The sequence below is a fragment of the Mustela putorius genome, unplaced genomic scaffold (assembly GCF_011764305.1).
Source record: "Mustela putorius furo isolate JIRA1106 unplaced genomic scaffold, ASM1176430v1.1 tig00001012_pilon_pilon_pilon, whole genome shotgun sequence".
In the NCBI taxonomy this organism is placed as follows: domain Eukaryota; kingdom Metazoa; phylum Chordata; class Mammalia; order Carnivora; family Mustelidae; genus Mustela; species Mustela putorius.
Window position 1 is genome coordinate 5788673 of NW_025421531.1, and position 12830 is coordinate 5801502.

Consider the following 12830-nt stretch of genomic DNA (forward strand, 5'->3'; position numbering starts at 1 on the left):
CTGAGCAACAGCCAGCAAGAAAGAGGGGCTCAGGCTAGGGGATGAAGCTTTAGGAGCATGCCCAATACACACGCACCTAAAGACCTGACATTATGAAAAGCCTCTGACTTTATTGAGTGTGATGGGGACACTGGAGGAGTGTGAGGAGGGAGTGACAAGACCAGGCTGTATTTTAAGAAGATCACCATAGCTAGAGAGTGGAGTTCGGGGGCCCGGACTATGGGGTGGCAAGGATGGAGCCAAGGATTTGAGTTAAGTCACTCCTGCAGGAGGCCCCGTGAGAAGTGAGGTTGCCCAAACTGGGATGCTGGCAGGGAAGCCAGGGAGGAGTGGTCAGATTCAGGGCGTATTTTGAAGGTTGGGCTCACACTGCTGATGGTCTGAGTACGTGTGTGGATTAAAGAGAGATAAAGTAATATTTCGTGAGCACTTACTCTGTGCCAGGCTTTGCTAAGTGCTTTAAAGCCACTCATTCATTTCATATTTATTTTTGAGACTTTATGATGTACCAGGAATCATTCTCAGCTCTGAAGATGTAGCTGTGAACAGCACAGACAAAAGCCTTGCCTTTTTGTAACTTACCATCTCGTGGGAAAAGACAAATCCTAAGCAAAATGAGTGAAATTAAGCAATGATTTTACATGATTGTTAGGTGCATTTAATAGCTAACTTAATCCTCACATAACCCTCTGATGTAAGTGTTAGTATGGTACCATCTTAGAGAGGGAAACTGAGGCACAGGGAAGATAAATAACTTCCCCAAAGTTGCACAGCCAGAAAATGGCAGAGCTGGGCTCCCAAATGAGGTAGTCTGAGTCCAGAGCCTAGTTTAGATACTAACCATTTCCTATGTTACATGGCTACCCTAAACAAAGGCACTAGCAATTCCACTCTTAGTATCTAGAAACTCAGGGCAAAGTGAGAACTCTAAGAGGTCACGTGGGTCTTTCGAGAAAGGAAAATTTCTCAGTCTTTTCTAGGGGGACAAATATTCCCTGAACTAAATTTTTACAAGAAACCACTGCATGGCCCCTCCCATAGCAAGCATTAGGTAACACAGTAGGATGCCTTCAAGTGGGCTTTTCCAGAGAAATTAGGTGTGTCCTTTAAATAACCCTTTCTTCCATTCTAGTCTCGTGAGCAAAGCTGGGGGCATAAAATCAAACAAGTTCAATGAAGACACTTAGGATGCTGGCTACCCCCACCCTCCTGCTTCTGTGCCTTCACACAGGGCATTTGCCTCTGCGCCTGGAGCTCCCCTTGGAATCTGTAAGTTTCTCTGCCTCCTTCAAAAGTCTGTGCAGGTCCCAACTTGCCCGTGACTGTGCTGCTCCTACCCTACCTTCTCAGGAGCCCTTGCACTCTGCCTGGAGGCGAGGCGGTGGACAGAGAGGTCCAACAGTCCAAATCCCAGCTCCTTCCCCTCCAAGTGGCCTAACTGCTCTACACTTGACTTTCTCCTATAAAGTGCACACTGCTCACATTGGCTCAGGAGGATTAACTGAAAGGACAAGTAGCAGTATGGTTCCCCCGGGAAAGTGCAGGACCCAGGAAGCGGCTCCATACACACTGGTCCCCATGCTCCATGTGCCTCTTCCTGCTTGTTCTGGCATTGTGGGATGCTGAGGAAGTGAGCAGGATCTCTGCGAGATGGGAAGGAGCCCTGACTGAGCAGAGGGACAGGAAAATTCAGACTGCCAAGGCAGGGCTGGGGCTGAGGGCTTGCTAAGTTTTTCCCTCCTTCCAGCTAATTTAAAAACAAGACTCCTCCTCCAGGGGCACCTGGGTGGCTCAGTGGGTTAAAGCCTCTGCCTTCAGCTCAGGTCATGATCCCAGGATCCTGGGATGCGAGGTCATGATCCCAGGGTCCTGGCATCGAGCCCGCATTGGGCCCTCTGCTCAGCGGGGAGCCTACTTCCTCCTCTCTCTCTGCCTGCCTCTCAGCCTACTTGTGATCTCTGTCTGTCAAATAAATAAATAAAATCTTTAAAAAAACAACAACACAAGACTCCTATAGACATGCAGATTTGATTTGGTTCCTCTTCTCCCCACGCAGAACGCCAGGGGGAGAACTCTCCCATGTCCTGTCAAAACTGTGCCCAGCAGTTCAAAACCGACATTTGCTCTCCAGGTAAACTCACCTTTCAGTATTTGGTTTCCCCTGGGCTGGGCTTTGCTGGCAGAGACTGCTAACGAATGAGGCCTTGGCACAGAAACAATGTTTTATTCATGGGCCCTATTCCTGGATCCACTGGAAGGCACTTGTGAGGAGGAGAGGGAAGCGGGGGGTCGAGCATTCGGGACTGCCATGCCATCAGGCATCTCCATCATTCTCCTGTTGGCTCCACACTGGGCGGGTTAGGGGGTCCTGAACCCTTCTCTCTGAGCTGAATGCTTCTCAGCTGCAGACCCCTTCCTGGGCACCTTCCCTTCTGTTTGGTCCTTAAGAGAAACCATCCGTCTTGGTTCTTGAGGACCTCAAAGGCCACAGGGAAATGTCACCATGGAGGCTCATGGAACCACCCCAGGCCAGACAGGACAGACACATGGTTGAGAGAATAGACTTTAAGATCAGGCAGACCCGGATTCAATTCCTGGCTTTAAGGTTACCGATCCTGTGAACCTGAAGCCGTACTTAGTTTTCTTTTCCCAAGTCTTCTGTTTTGAACCTGAGTACAGAATTCTGAGGATTCCCTGAGCTGGTGTGTGGTAAGTGCTGGTGCAGTGCCTTCCACACACACGGGCTCAGTGCATGTGAGCTTTAATTTCTGAGGTCCTTAGCACAGAGGAGCAGTGAGTCAGGCTGAGGGAGGTCCAGAATGCCATAGATAAAGGGGCCTTAACGGCTGGCCTTAGCACTAAAAGGCATTTAGTGTCCATGTGTTATAGACATGGAAACTGAGGCTCAGAGAACAGGTGACATGCTCATGGTCATTGGCTAATTGCTGGTCAAACGAGAGGAGCCCAGCACCCCCCATCCTCCCCACCATACCCCTAGGCTCCGGTAGTCTTCCCTGACCCCTCTGACCCAGAACCAGGGAGAGCCAGGGGACCACGGGACTGGACCCCTCTGCAGAGGCTGCCTGCCCTAAGCCCCTGCTGGAAAGAGCAGCCGCCCAGGCCGGCTGGGCCCTGCAGTGAGCTGTCACAGTACTCCCTTTTCCGCCTAGGCCAGGACCTGGGGCAAATCCCAAAGCCTCTCAGGAAAGTGAGTCAGTGGAGAGGGGCAGGGCAGGCAAACGCTGACGGTGCTGTCTCCCATGGGCAGCCACCCAGCCCAGCCCTGCCATGGGATGGGGAAGGGTTTCTTTCCAGACAACCAGATTTACAAAGCCCTCCTGGTCCCTGGGAAATGGAGCCCCAGGGCCGACAGATCAAAGTTCCTTTCTGCTCCATCAGCTGCCAGGCACCCACAGAACATACATGCCTTGCTGAATGAAGCAAAAACACCAGACTCAGTAAGGGCAAGTGGTTGGCAAAGCCAGGGACTCAGACCCACCCGACTGACGCCCTGCCTGGGTCAGAAATGAGGGCAACTCCATCCGGACTCATCTGCTCGTCCTTCTTCCCTCCAGTACGCGTTTTAATTTAAAAAAATAAATTAAAATAAATTAAAAAGTAACAGTAGGAAAAGCACAAGCTTCCAAGTCAAACAAAACCAGATTCAAATCCTGACTTTGCCACTCTTAATTCTATGACCGGAGGCAGTTAACAAAACTAATCAGGCCTCTGGGTCCTTGTCTCTGGGGTCAAAGGAACAGCAGCTCCCTCCCAGAGCTGCCATAGAGCATCACTGAAGCATGAGCGCGGGGCCTGCATGCAGAGAGCGCGGTAAATACTTGTTTTTAACGAGCGTTCAAGGCAAGGTAGCCAGTGCTACTACCGTGGTGAGCTTATTATGTTACCGTTGTGGTCATGGCTGATCTTCAACAAACCTGAATTATTCTTCCTTTTACGTGGGAACCAATTAAATTGAGTTCAGGTTTTCCTTTTTTTTTTTTTAAAGATTTTTATTTATTTATTTGACAGAGATCACAGGTAGACAGAGAGGCAGGCAGAGAGAGGGGAGGAAGCAGGCTCCCTGCCGAGCAGAGAGCCCGATGTGGGACTCGATCCCAGGACCCCAAGATCATGACCTGAGCCGAAGGCAGAGGCTTTAACCCACTGAGCCACCCAGGTGCCCCTCAGGTTTTCCTTTTAAACTTCCACTCTCAGCTAACCCTTCTGAGGGAGGAAGAGGAGCAAGCATAGCTGCTCCAAAGTCAGCGCATTTGCCTTTGAATGTGTTAGGTTTCTGCAACAGTGTTATCTTTGTTTTTTCTTACTCTGACAGTGAAAGGAATCAGAATTCCCCAAGTACCTAGAGACTGGCAGTAAAAGGAGAAGTGGGGGTGGAAAACACTGAGAAGCAGAGAAAAACGGCCCCAGGATGACATGTTGCTCATGGAAAATGAACACAGGAGGTAGCTGCTTCTTCCCAGCCACCAAAGTTTCTCCACTTTATTGAAATGCATCTAGAATAACGCAACTCTTACAGAACAATAGGGATTTATGGCTGGTTCCATTACAGATGGGAAAACTGATACCTTAGCCTGAGAGAGAGGTCTAACTGAGGTTTACTGAGGTTTTCCTTAAGCCAGTGAAACCAAGGCACAAACCCTTGATAAGTATTCACCAGACTTGTCTGATGAAGAGGATCCCCTGGGAAATTGTTAAAAATGAAGATTTTTTTCCTCACACCACCCCCTCTCTAAATCCAGAATTCCGTACATTCGGTATAGAGGCTGAGAATCTGTTTAATGACCGCGAATTCTGAGAATCTTATCAGAGCTGAGACTACAGTGAGGCAAAAGCCTTGGGCTAAAATCTCAGTAATCAACATTAATTACAATTTAATACAATATTTTACAAAATCAAAATCCACACCAAAAAAAAAAAAAAATCCCCGATGAACAAAATACCAAAAATTTCAATAAGGATAGAATCAGTGGCAGGGCTGGGCCATCTCAGAGCCTGAGGTCAAAAGAAAATTAGTCACAATGATGACCTCCCCGGGGATGGCTCTGAGCCTTACTATCACACAAGTTTGGGAAATTCTGCCCTGGACAGTTAGACTTCCAACAAGTTCTCCAGGAGACACACACTGTCTTCCCAGTTTCTTAAATAATGGTTCTTAATCTCTTAATTGCTGGTCCTTGAGCAAAGCCGAACTGGAAGCCACCAAAACTTTTGGGGGTAGGACTTGGGAACCCAGCTACCCAAACCTCAGCCAGGTTTGAGAACCCCCCCTGCCCGCAGGTGCACCTCCAGTCTCCCTGGGAAAGCTGACACACAGGGCTCACCTGAGCTCATCGCCCTTCTTACCTTCTCGGTGTCGATGCCTCTGGACATGGACCAGGTGGAAACAATATAATCCATGACTCGCTCACTCAAGCCCTTTGGCACCTGGTAGAGCTTCAGGAAGTCCCGAACGCTGTTGAGCATCTCATGGTACCGGTTGGTGTTGGCGTACATCTGTTGGAAAATGGTCGTCACATTCCCGAAGATGGTGGCATACAGAAGAGCTGAGGAGAAGAGACAACACGTGAGTGGGCCTTCAACCAGGGCCCAAGAATGCCCATCTGGCCAAGAGCAGGCCAACGGCCAGAGCTGCCCTCTCCAGGACAGACTGTCTTGACCTTTTCAGAAGAACCTCATGCAGCAGCCTCTGGGAGTGGACCCATCAAAAGAGTTGCCTGACAGCAGGCCAGTAGGACCAACAGGTGGTAGGCAGGGCTAGGATGGACAGGACCTGGCATGACTGCAGCCAGAGCTAAGAGGCAGAGAAAAGGGAGCGGGGATAGGAGCAGTGAGACCAATTTATACTTCTTGACACAAAAAGTTTCAGCCGTGCCTGAGGCCACCAGTCAAATGTGTTATTCTGTATCAGCCCAATTCCTAACCTATCAGCAAGTAAACTTCTTCAAGAACTGCTAACGTGCTAAGTACTATGCTACCTGCTGAGGACAGGATGGTGTGAGAACCCTCAGTCCTGGCTCTCACACAGCCAAAAATATAGTACAAAGACAGAACTTGAATACATCATCACAAATAACTAAATAATAGCAAATCGGCCAAGAGCAATGAAGGATGTTATTTATACTTTGGCTTCACACTTACTATTAAGGTACAGGTAAAGACAACAATCTATTCCACTGTGATGTGGCTCCTGGGGAGAAGAGCATGACTGCAATATGGCAAAAATAAAGTCGGGTCACCTCTGAGATATGACAAGTATCTACTATGTGCTCCCCTGGCTCCTCCTACGTTAGTGTCAGGAAGGAGGACCATTATGGCATCACAAAGCCCCCCTTCTACCTTTAACTCTCATTTTCCCTTGAAGGCTGAGCTCAAGGGTTTCATCACTTCCAGAAAGCCTTCCTTTGAAGTTGACCATGACTTCCCGGGCTTGAAATGGTACATAAGCCATTTTGCAACCATATGTGTCTTTCTTTGTGCCTGTATGAGTTGCTTGAAGGCTAGACCCATCTTTTCCTTGTCACTGCATCCCTGGGAGCTAACACTAAACCAGTACTCAATAAATATTTGTCAAATTAGTTTTTAAATTATATATATATATATATATATATATATATTATTTGTAACATTCACACGTTTTTGCTTTTTAAAAAATTGAGTGATTATTGACATATGATAAACCCGCACCCTTAAAATATACAATCTGATAAGCTTTGAAATATGTATACACCCACAAAACCATCACACAGTCTGACTGAACACTTTCATCACTTTCCAAAAAGTTTCGTCATATCCCTTTATACCCCTTCCTGTTCCCAAACGACTGCTAATATTTTCTGTCACCACAGGTTAGCTTGCATTTTCAAGAAAGTTCTATAAATGTAATCATACAGTATGTACTCTTTTTTAAATGTTTTAATTACATATAATTCATATACCATGAAATATATCCATTTAAAGTGTACAACTCAGTGGCTTTTATTGTATTTACAGAGCTGGGTGACCATCACTACGTCTAAGTTTAGAATATTTCCATCCTCCTCCCAAAGAAACCCCCTACCCATGAGCATCATTCCCCACCCCATCCCGGTCCCCTAGCCCTTGGCAAACAGTAATCTGCTTTCTCTCCCTATAGGTTTGCCTACGCTGGACATCTCATATCAATTAAGTCCTACAATATATGAACTCCTACGGTTGGCCCCTTTCAAGGTTCCTCCATTTTGCAGCATAATTTGGTACTTCATTCCTTTTCAATGTTGAATAAATAATGTTTGACATATTGACAATCCACATTTCATTTATCCAATCATCAGTCCATGGGCATTTGGGTGATTTACTTCTTGGCTATTATGAATCGTGCTGTTATGAACCATTAGGAACAAGTTTTTGCATGAACATGTTTTTTGTTCTCTTCAGTAAACACCTAGGAGTGGAATTGCTAGGTCATCTGGTTACTATGTTTAACATTTTGAGGAACTATTTTCCAAAGCAGCTGCACCTTGTTCTGTGGTTCTATCATACCATCAGCAGTGTATGAGAGTTCCAGATGTCTGCAGCACCCCTTCAACACTGTTATTATCTGTCTTTTAGATTACTGCCATCCTAGGGAGTAAGATCTGTTATCTCATCCCAGTTTGGGTGTGCATTTCCCTGATGGCTGGTGGTGTTGAGCATCTTTTTGTGTGCTTATTGATCATTTTTATCTATTCTTTGGCGAAATGTCCACCTGAATCTTGCCTATTTCTCAGCTGGGTTGTTTGTCATTTTATTATTGAGTTGTAAGCATTCTTTATATATTCTGGCTAAAAATCCTTTATCAGATAGATATGATTGGCAAATACTTTCTCACACCATGTGGGTTGTCTTTTCACTTTTCTTTTTGTATTTTCACTTATTTGATGGTATTGTTTGCACACAGACATTTTTAGTTTTGAGGTAGTACAATTCGCTTATATTTTTCCTTTTGTACTTTTTTGACTAGTTTCTTATATTCAGCATAATTATTTTCAGATTTATTCATATTGTTCTTTTATGAATAGTTCATCTCTTTTTTAAAAAAATTACTTTGAAATAATTATAAATTCCCAGAAAAGTGTAAAAAGAGTACGAAGAGATCCTGTATACCCACTACCCAGTTTCCCCAATGGTTCCATCTTGTAGAAGTGTTGTAGAGCGCAATGTCAAAACGAGATTTACGCTGCCATGAGGTATGTGTATGACTCTGTCATTTTATCACCTGGATAGGTTCATGTAAGCAGCTCACCATTTAGAAGACAAAACTGTCCCATCACTGCAGAAATCTCTCTTGTGCTCCCCCCTTTATACTTATGCTCCCCCAGGGAACCACAAATCTTTTCTCTCTTTTTTATATTTATGCCATCTCAAAAACATTATATAAATGGAATCATGCAGTATGTGAACATTTGAGATTGGCCTTTTACACTTAGCAAAATGCTCTGGAAACGCATCCATGTTGGTGCATGTGTCAATGGTTCATTCCCTTTTGTTCATGAATACTGTCCCACTGTATGGAGAGGCCACAACGATTTCTTTCAAATGATCTTAGGCTTAGCTGAAGACTGAGAGGGGAAAAATCAGAGAGAAAGGCGTAGATCTTGATGGAAGGGAGGCAAGTCTTCAGTTGTCTATCCACTCAGGCTGAATATGGCTGCCCAAGACACTGAGGACAAAATTCTACCCAAGAAGAATTATAAATGAGGACTGGAAGGAGGGCTGCCAGTTCTAGAAAGGTACCAGGGAGTGCTTATCAATCTGAACAAAAGCAGCCAGAGAAAAGCAAAAGTAGTCAAAGTCTGAATAATGCAGACACGGCTCTTGGAAGCTCATAAATTAACCTTCTCCAGCTTCCTGCCTCCTGTATCAGCAAGAGTTCCCAGAACCCGCCTCCCAGAGCCCCCAGGCTGGCTCCCTTGCTCCCAGTGAGTCTGACTCTAACTCAATAAGCCTCTATAGCAGTCGTGGCTCGGCTCTGTTTTCTAGTCCATGATGAACCAGAGGTCATGCATGAATAGTAAGAGGTAGCTTTCTCAGGAGGGCTGCCAGAAAACTAATTTAATTTTGAGCTTAAAAATATAGTTATACCAAATCGATACAGTAAGAATAGCTCTCTTGTCCATGGCTTGAGAACTAGGCTCACATCTGAAGCACTGGGGTGCTGGTCAGACCATTAAGGCAGTGATGACACATCTGTCATTTACAGCCCAGGGCTGCTCTCGTGCCGGTCTGCTTCTGAGACATTCTAGAAGGAAGGACCTATTTAATTATTATCACTATTAGAAACATTATTACTATTAAAAGTGGATAATTTGCTCAATGCTGGTTATCTAATTTTACATGAAGTGAGGTTATACATTTTTCATACATACATTTTATTTATTATATCTCTAGATAAAGCACTATGCCTTATGTACTCACAACCTAACTGGGAGAGATTGCATATAAGTCTAGCTATCGCTTGAACTCGAGTGTGATATGAGGATGAGGACCGGGAGACTGGAATGTCCCTGCACAACAGAGCCTCACAGGGCAGATGAGGCCCTGGATGACTCTAAATGTGAATTAGTTGGGTCCCCCTACGATCCCTCACGGTAGAAAGGCCCTTTCTCAATCCCAAGGCAAAATGCTGATTTGCCTAAGGGCAGGTTTCTTTCTCTCTTTGAGCAGTTTAAAGTTAACACTGAATCAGCAAGAACTCTGGGTCCCACCTAAAGAAAAATAAACATTAATTTCTCTGGCCCTAAATTAAAAGTTGCTGTATGGAATTTAGAGGAAGAGTGGCAAAAGGTTTTGTTTACCCTTTTTAAATTTTCATGTTTATTTGTGCATACGTACACATACACATCATTTAAAAAGTGGCCAAAACCTCTTTTGAAGTCTTTACTCCCCTAGATATTCTTTCTTTTCACCCAATTTCCCATTCTGCAGAAGCACCCATTTTCCATTGTATTAAGCTGATTGTTTTAATCTTCATAGTTCAATGTCATTCTCAAGTCACCCTGTCCTGATATTTCAGGCTTAGGAATTATCTGCTGGCCTGAGAATTTGGTCTTCTGAAAATTTCACTCTCTTCTCCCATTGCCCTCCAATCTCACACTCATTCCCCACAGCACTTCCCATGTCCCCATCCTCTAATGTGCTTATAGCATCAATTCGGTTAGATCATTATCTGTGCAGATATTACTGTAACTGGATGAGACATATTCACAGCTAAGCCACACAGGATACTCAGGTCACTTTTCCTTTTCTACAGTGTCTCCTTTTCCCTACAGCTAATAATAGTCTTTTCATTTGTTTAGTTTGCGTATCACTGATTTGACTCCAATTCTCCCACAGAAAAAAGTTCTTCCTAATATATTAAAATACCTTAGTTAGCCTATCAATGTCATTTCCATAAAGAAATGTTTCCTGGGGGCACCTGGGTGGCTCAGTCAGTTAATGATCCCAGGGTCCTTGGATTGAGCCCCACATCAGGCTCTCTGCTCAGCAGGGAGCCTGCTTCCCTTCCTCTCTCTCTGCCCACCTCTGATCTCTGTCTGTCAAATAAATAAATAAAATCTTTAAAAAAAAAAAAAAAGGCATTGGGAATGTGTAGGTCAGCCTTGAGGCTCTTCGGTGGGACAGAAAAGAGACGTTGCAGGAATGAGTTTCAACATAAGAACTGTGTTTTGAGGCTGCAGTTTCGAAGCCCCTAGTTTATTCTTTGTTTACCCTTAACGTGCTCTCCAGCTCCAGCCATTTCTCCATAGCACTCCAGTCGAGAGCCAGTGGGCATACCACTCCCCCATCTCTCATCACTGTCTCTTTGGGACATCGACTCCAGCTTCCTGAAGCGAGACGGGCACTTAATCTGCCTGCTGACATAAGGGAGTGAAGATGTGAAGCGCCCAGCCCGGTGTTAGCAGAGCGTCTCTGGAGTGCTGGGTGACTGGCTTCTACAGAGCTGTTCGCCCCTCACCTGCATCCTTTTCATCATCAGGGAGGTAAACAGACGTCTGGGCTTCTTGAGGAAGTCCGTTATTATTCACAAAATTACTCCTGTGGGAAAGTGTACCCCAACTTCTAAATGACTCTGCAGAGCGTAATTTACTCCTAAACTCGAGAAGGCTAGAAAAAAAAAAAAGCCATTTCTGCAGGTGTATCAAAGCTTAGAGATAAAGGACTAATGAGTCTTTTTCCTCCTTGTAATAATTTAAAAATCATTGCTCTCTGTGGGTAGTTTACAGGTTTATCCAAACTGACTTTGTTCCATACAGAATTCCAAAAGATATATTAAAACAGAATTTAAAGAAGACTACTCACACCTATGCTGGTTTCTGACTTAATTCCCAGCAGAATTAGATCATCAGGCCTTTGTTAGCTCTTATGATCTGGCCACTCCATTTGGCAGTGATGGAAGATGAGCTTATGTGGATAAAACCATGTGATACCTCTGACATCTTTCTTTTCCCCTTTTATGCCAAATACAGAAAAAAGACTAAAAAAGCATGGGCTGAATGAATACGCTGAGGGAATAAGTACTGATGCAAGAAACAAGTCAGGTAAAAACGTAATAATTTTGAAAAGAGAATCCTTAGACATGGAGGTAGGCTTGCAGTTGTAAAGGTTCTCTAAGTCCCATCATTGGTTTCCTCCAGTTTTTTGGGACGTAGCTGATATACAACATTGCATTAGTTTAAGGTGTATAGCTTAATGATTTGATATATGTATATATTGAGAAATGATTATGTATGTTTAGTTATATAGTTAATAGTTTAGTCACATAATTAATTGGATTATTTCTTTGATGGTTTCTTTCCCTTCATTTTCCCCCACCCCAGGTCTCCTGTGAATCAGGTGCTGGACTCCTAGATTAATCTAATTTTCTTATTTTTCTCTCCAGTTTCTTCCTATCACTTTATGGAATATTTCTTCATTTTATCTTCTATTCCCCCACCCCTTTTAGGAGAGAGAGCACACACGTGACAGGGAAGGGGCAGAGGGAGAGGGAGAGAGAGGATCTTAAACAAGTTCCATGCTCAGCGCAAGCCCAAGCCCAATGCGGGGCTCAATCTCACAATCCTGAGATCATAACCTGAGCTGAAATCAAGATTCAGACGTTCAACCAACTGAGCCAATCCGGTGCCCCATCTTCTATTCCTTTTATTTAATTTCCAACCAATATCATACTTTTCATTTCCCTCAGGTTCATTAAATGTTGCTTTTTAAAAAATTAACACATAATGTATTATTTGCCCCAGAGGTACATGCCTGTGAATCCTCAGGCTTACACATTTCACAGCACTGAATGTTGTTTTTTAATAGCATTCTGTTCTGTTTCATTGACATTAATGCCTTTAGTTTTCTGAGAATATCAATAATAGATGTATTTTTAAGTTCTCTTACTCCTGCTTGGTTTTTACTTCCTTATTTGTGTCTGCCTGCCTTTCAGATTAGAAATGTATGGTAATCCTTAGATGCCTGCTCATATTTAACAGTGGGACCCTTCTGAGTATGAGTGGGGGTTGTCAACTATGGGAATTCACTGTAGGGTGACCAGCCTGAAGCTCATGTTGAAGAAACTATGGTGCCATCAACTTTAGGATTGTCCTTTTGGACTCTCTGAGTTGCTAGAGAAGTCCTCAATCTCTTGGGGGGTCTAGATGCTTCTCTCTCTCTCTCTCTCTCTTTTTTTTTTTTAAGAATTCTGGTTCTGTGTCCTAAAGAAATATTGCAGAAATTCTTAATTTGGATCTATTTATTAGACAGAGTTTCAGTTTCCTTCGGCTGCTGGTGTGTTATTCTTCTTTACCATA

The 12830-nt window shown here is 44.2% G+C and overlaps 1 protein-coding gene across 2 annotated transcripts in view; it reads right to left on the reverse strand.

Moving 5' to 3' along the window:
- The window catches only part of KCNH1 (potassium voltage-gated channel subfamily H member 1), a 381772-nt gene that overhangs the window by 111440 nt on the left and 257502 nt on the right, over positions 1–12830 (reverse strand). For both annotated transcript variants that reach the window (XM_004775315.3, XM_004775314.3), the window contains exon 8: positions 5365–5564. In XM_004775315.3, the coding sequence (XP_004775372.1) occupies positions 5365–5564 (200 nt within the window). The remainder of the gene's footprint in view (positions 1–5364; positions 5565–12830) is intronic.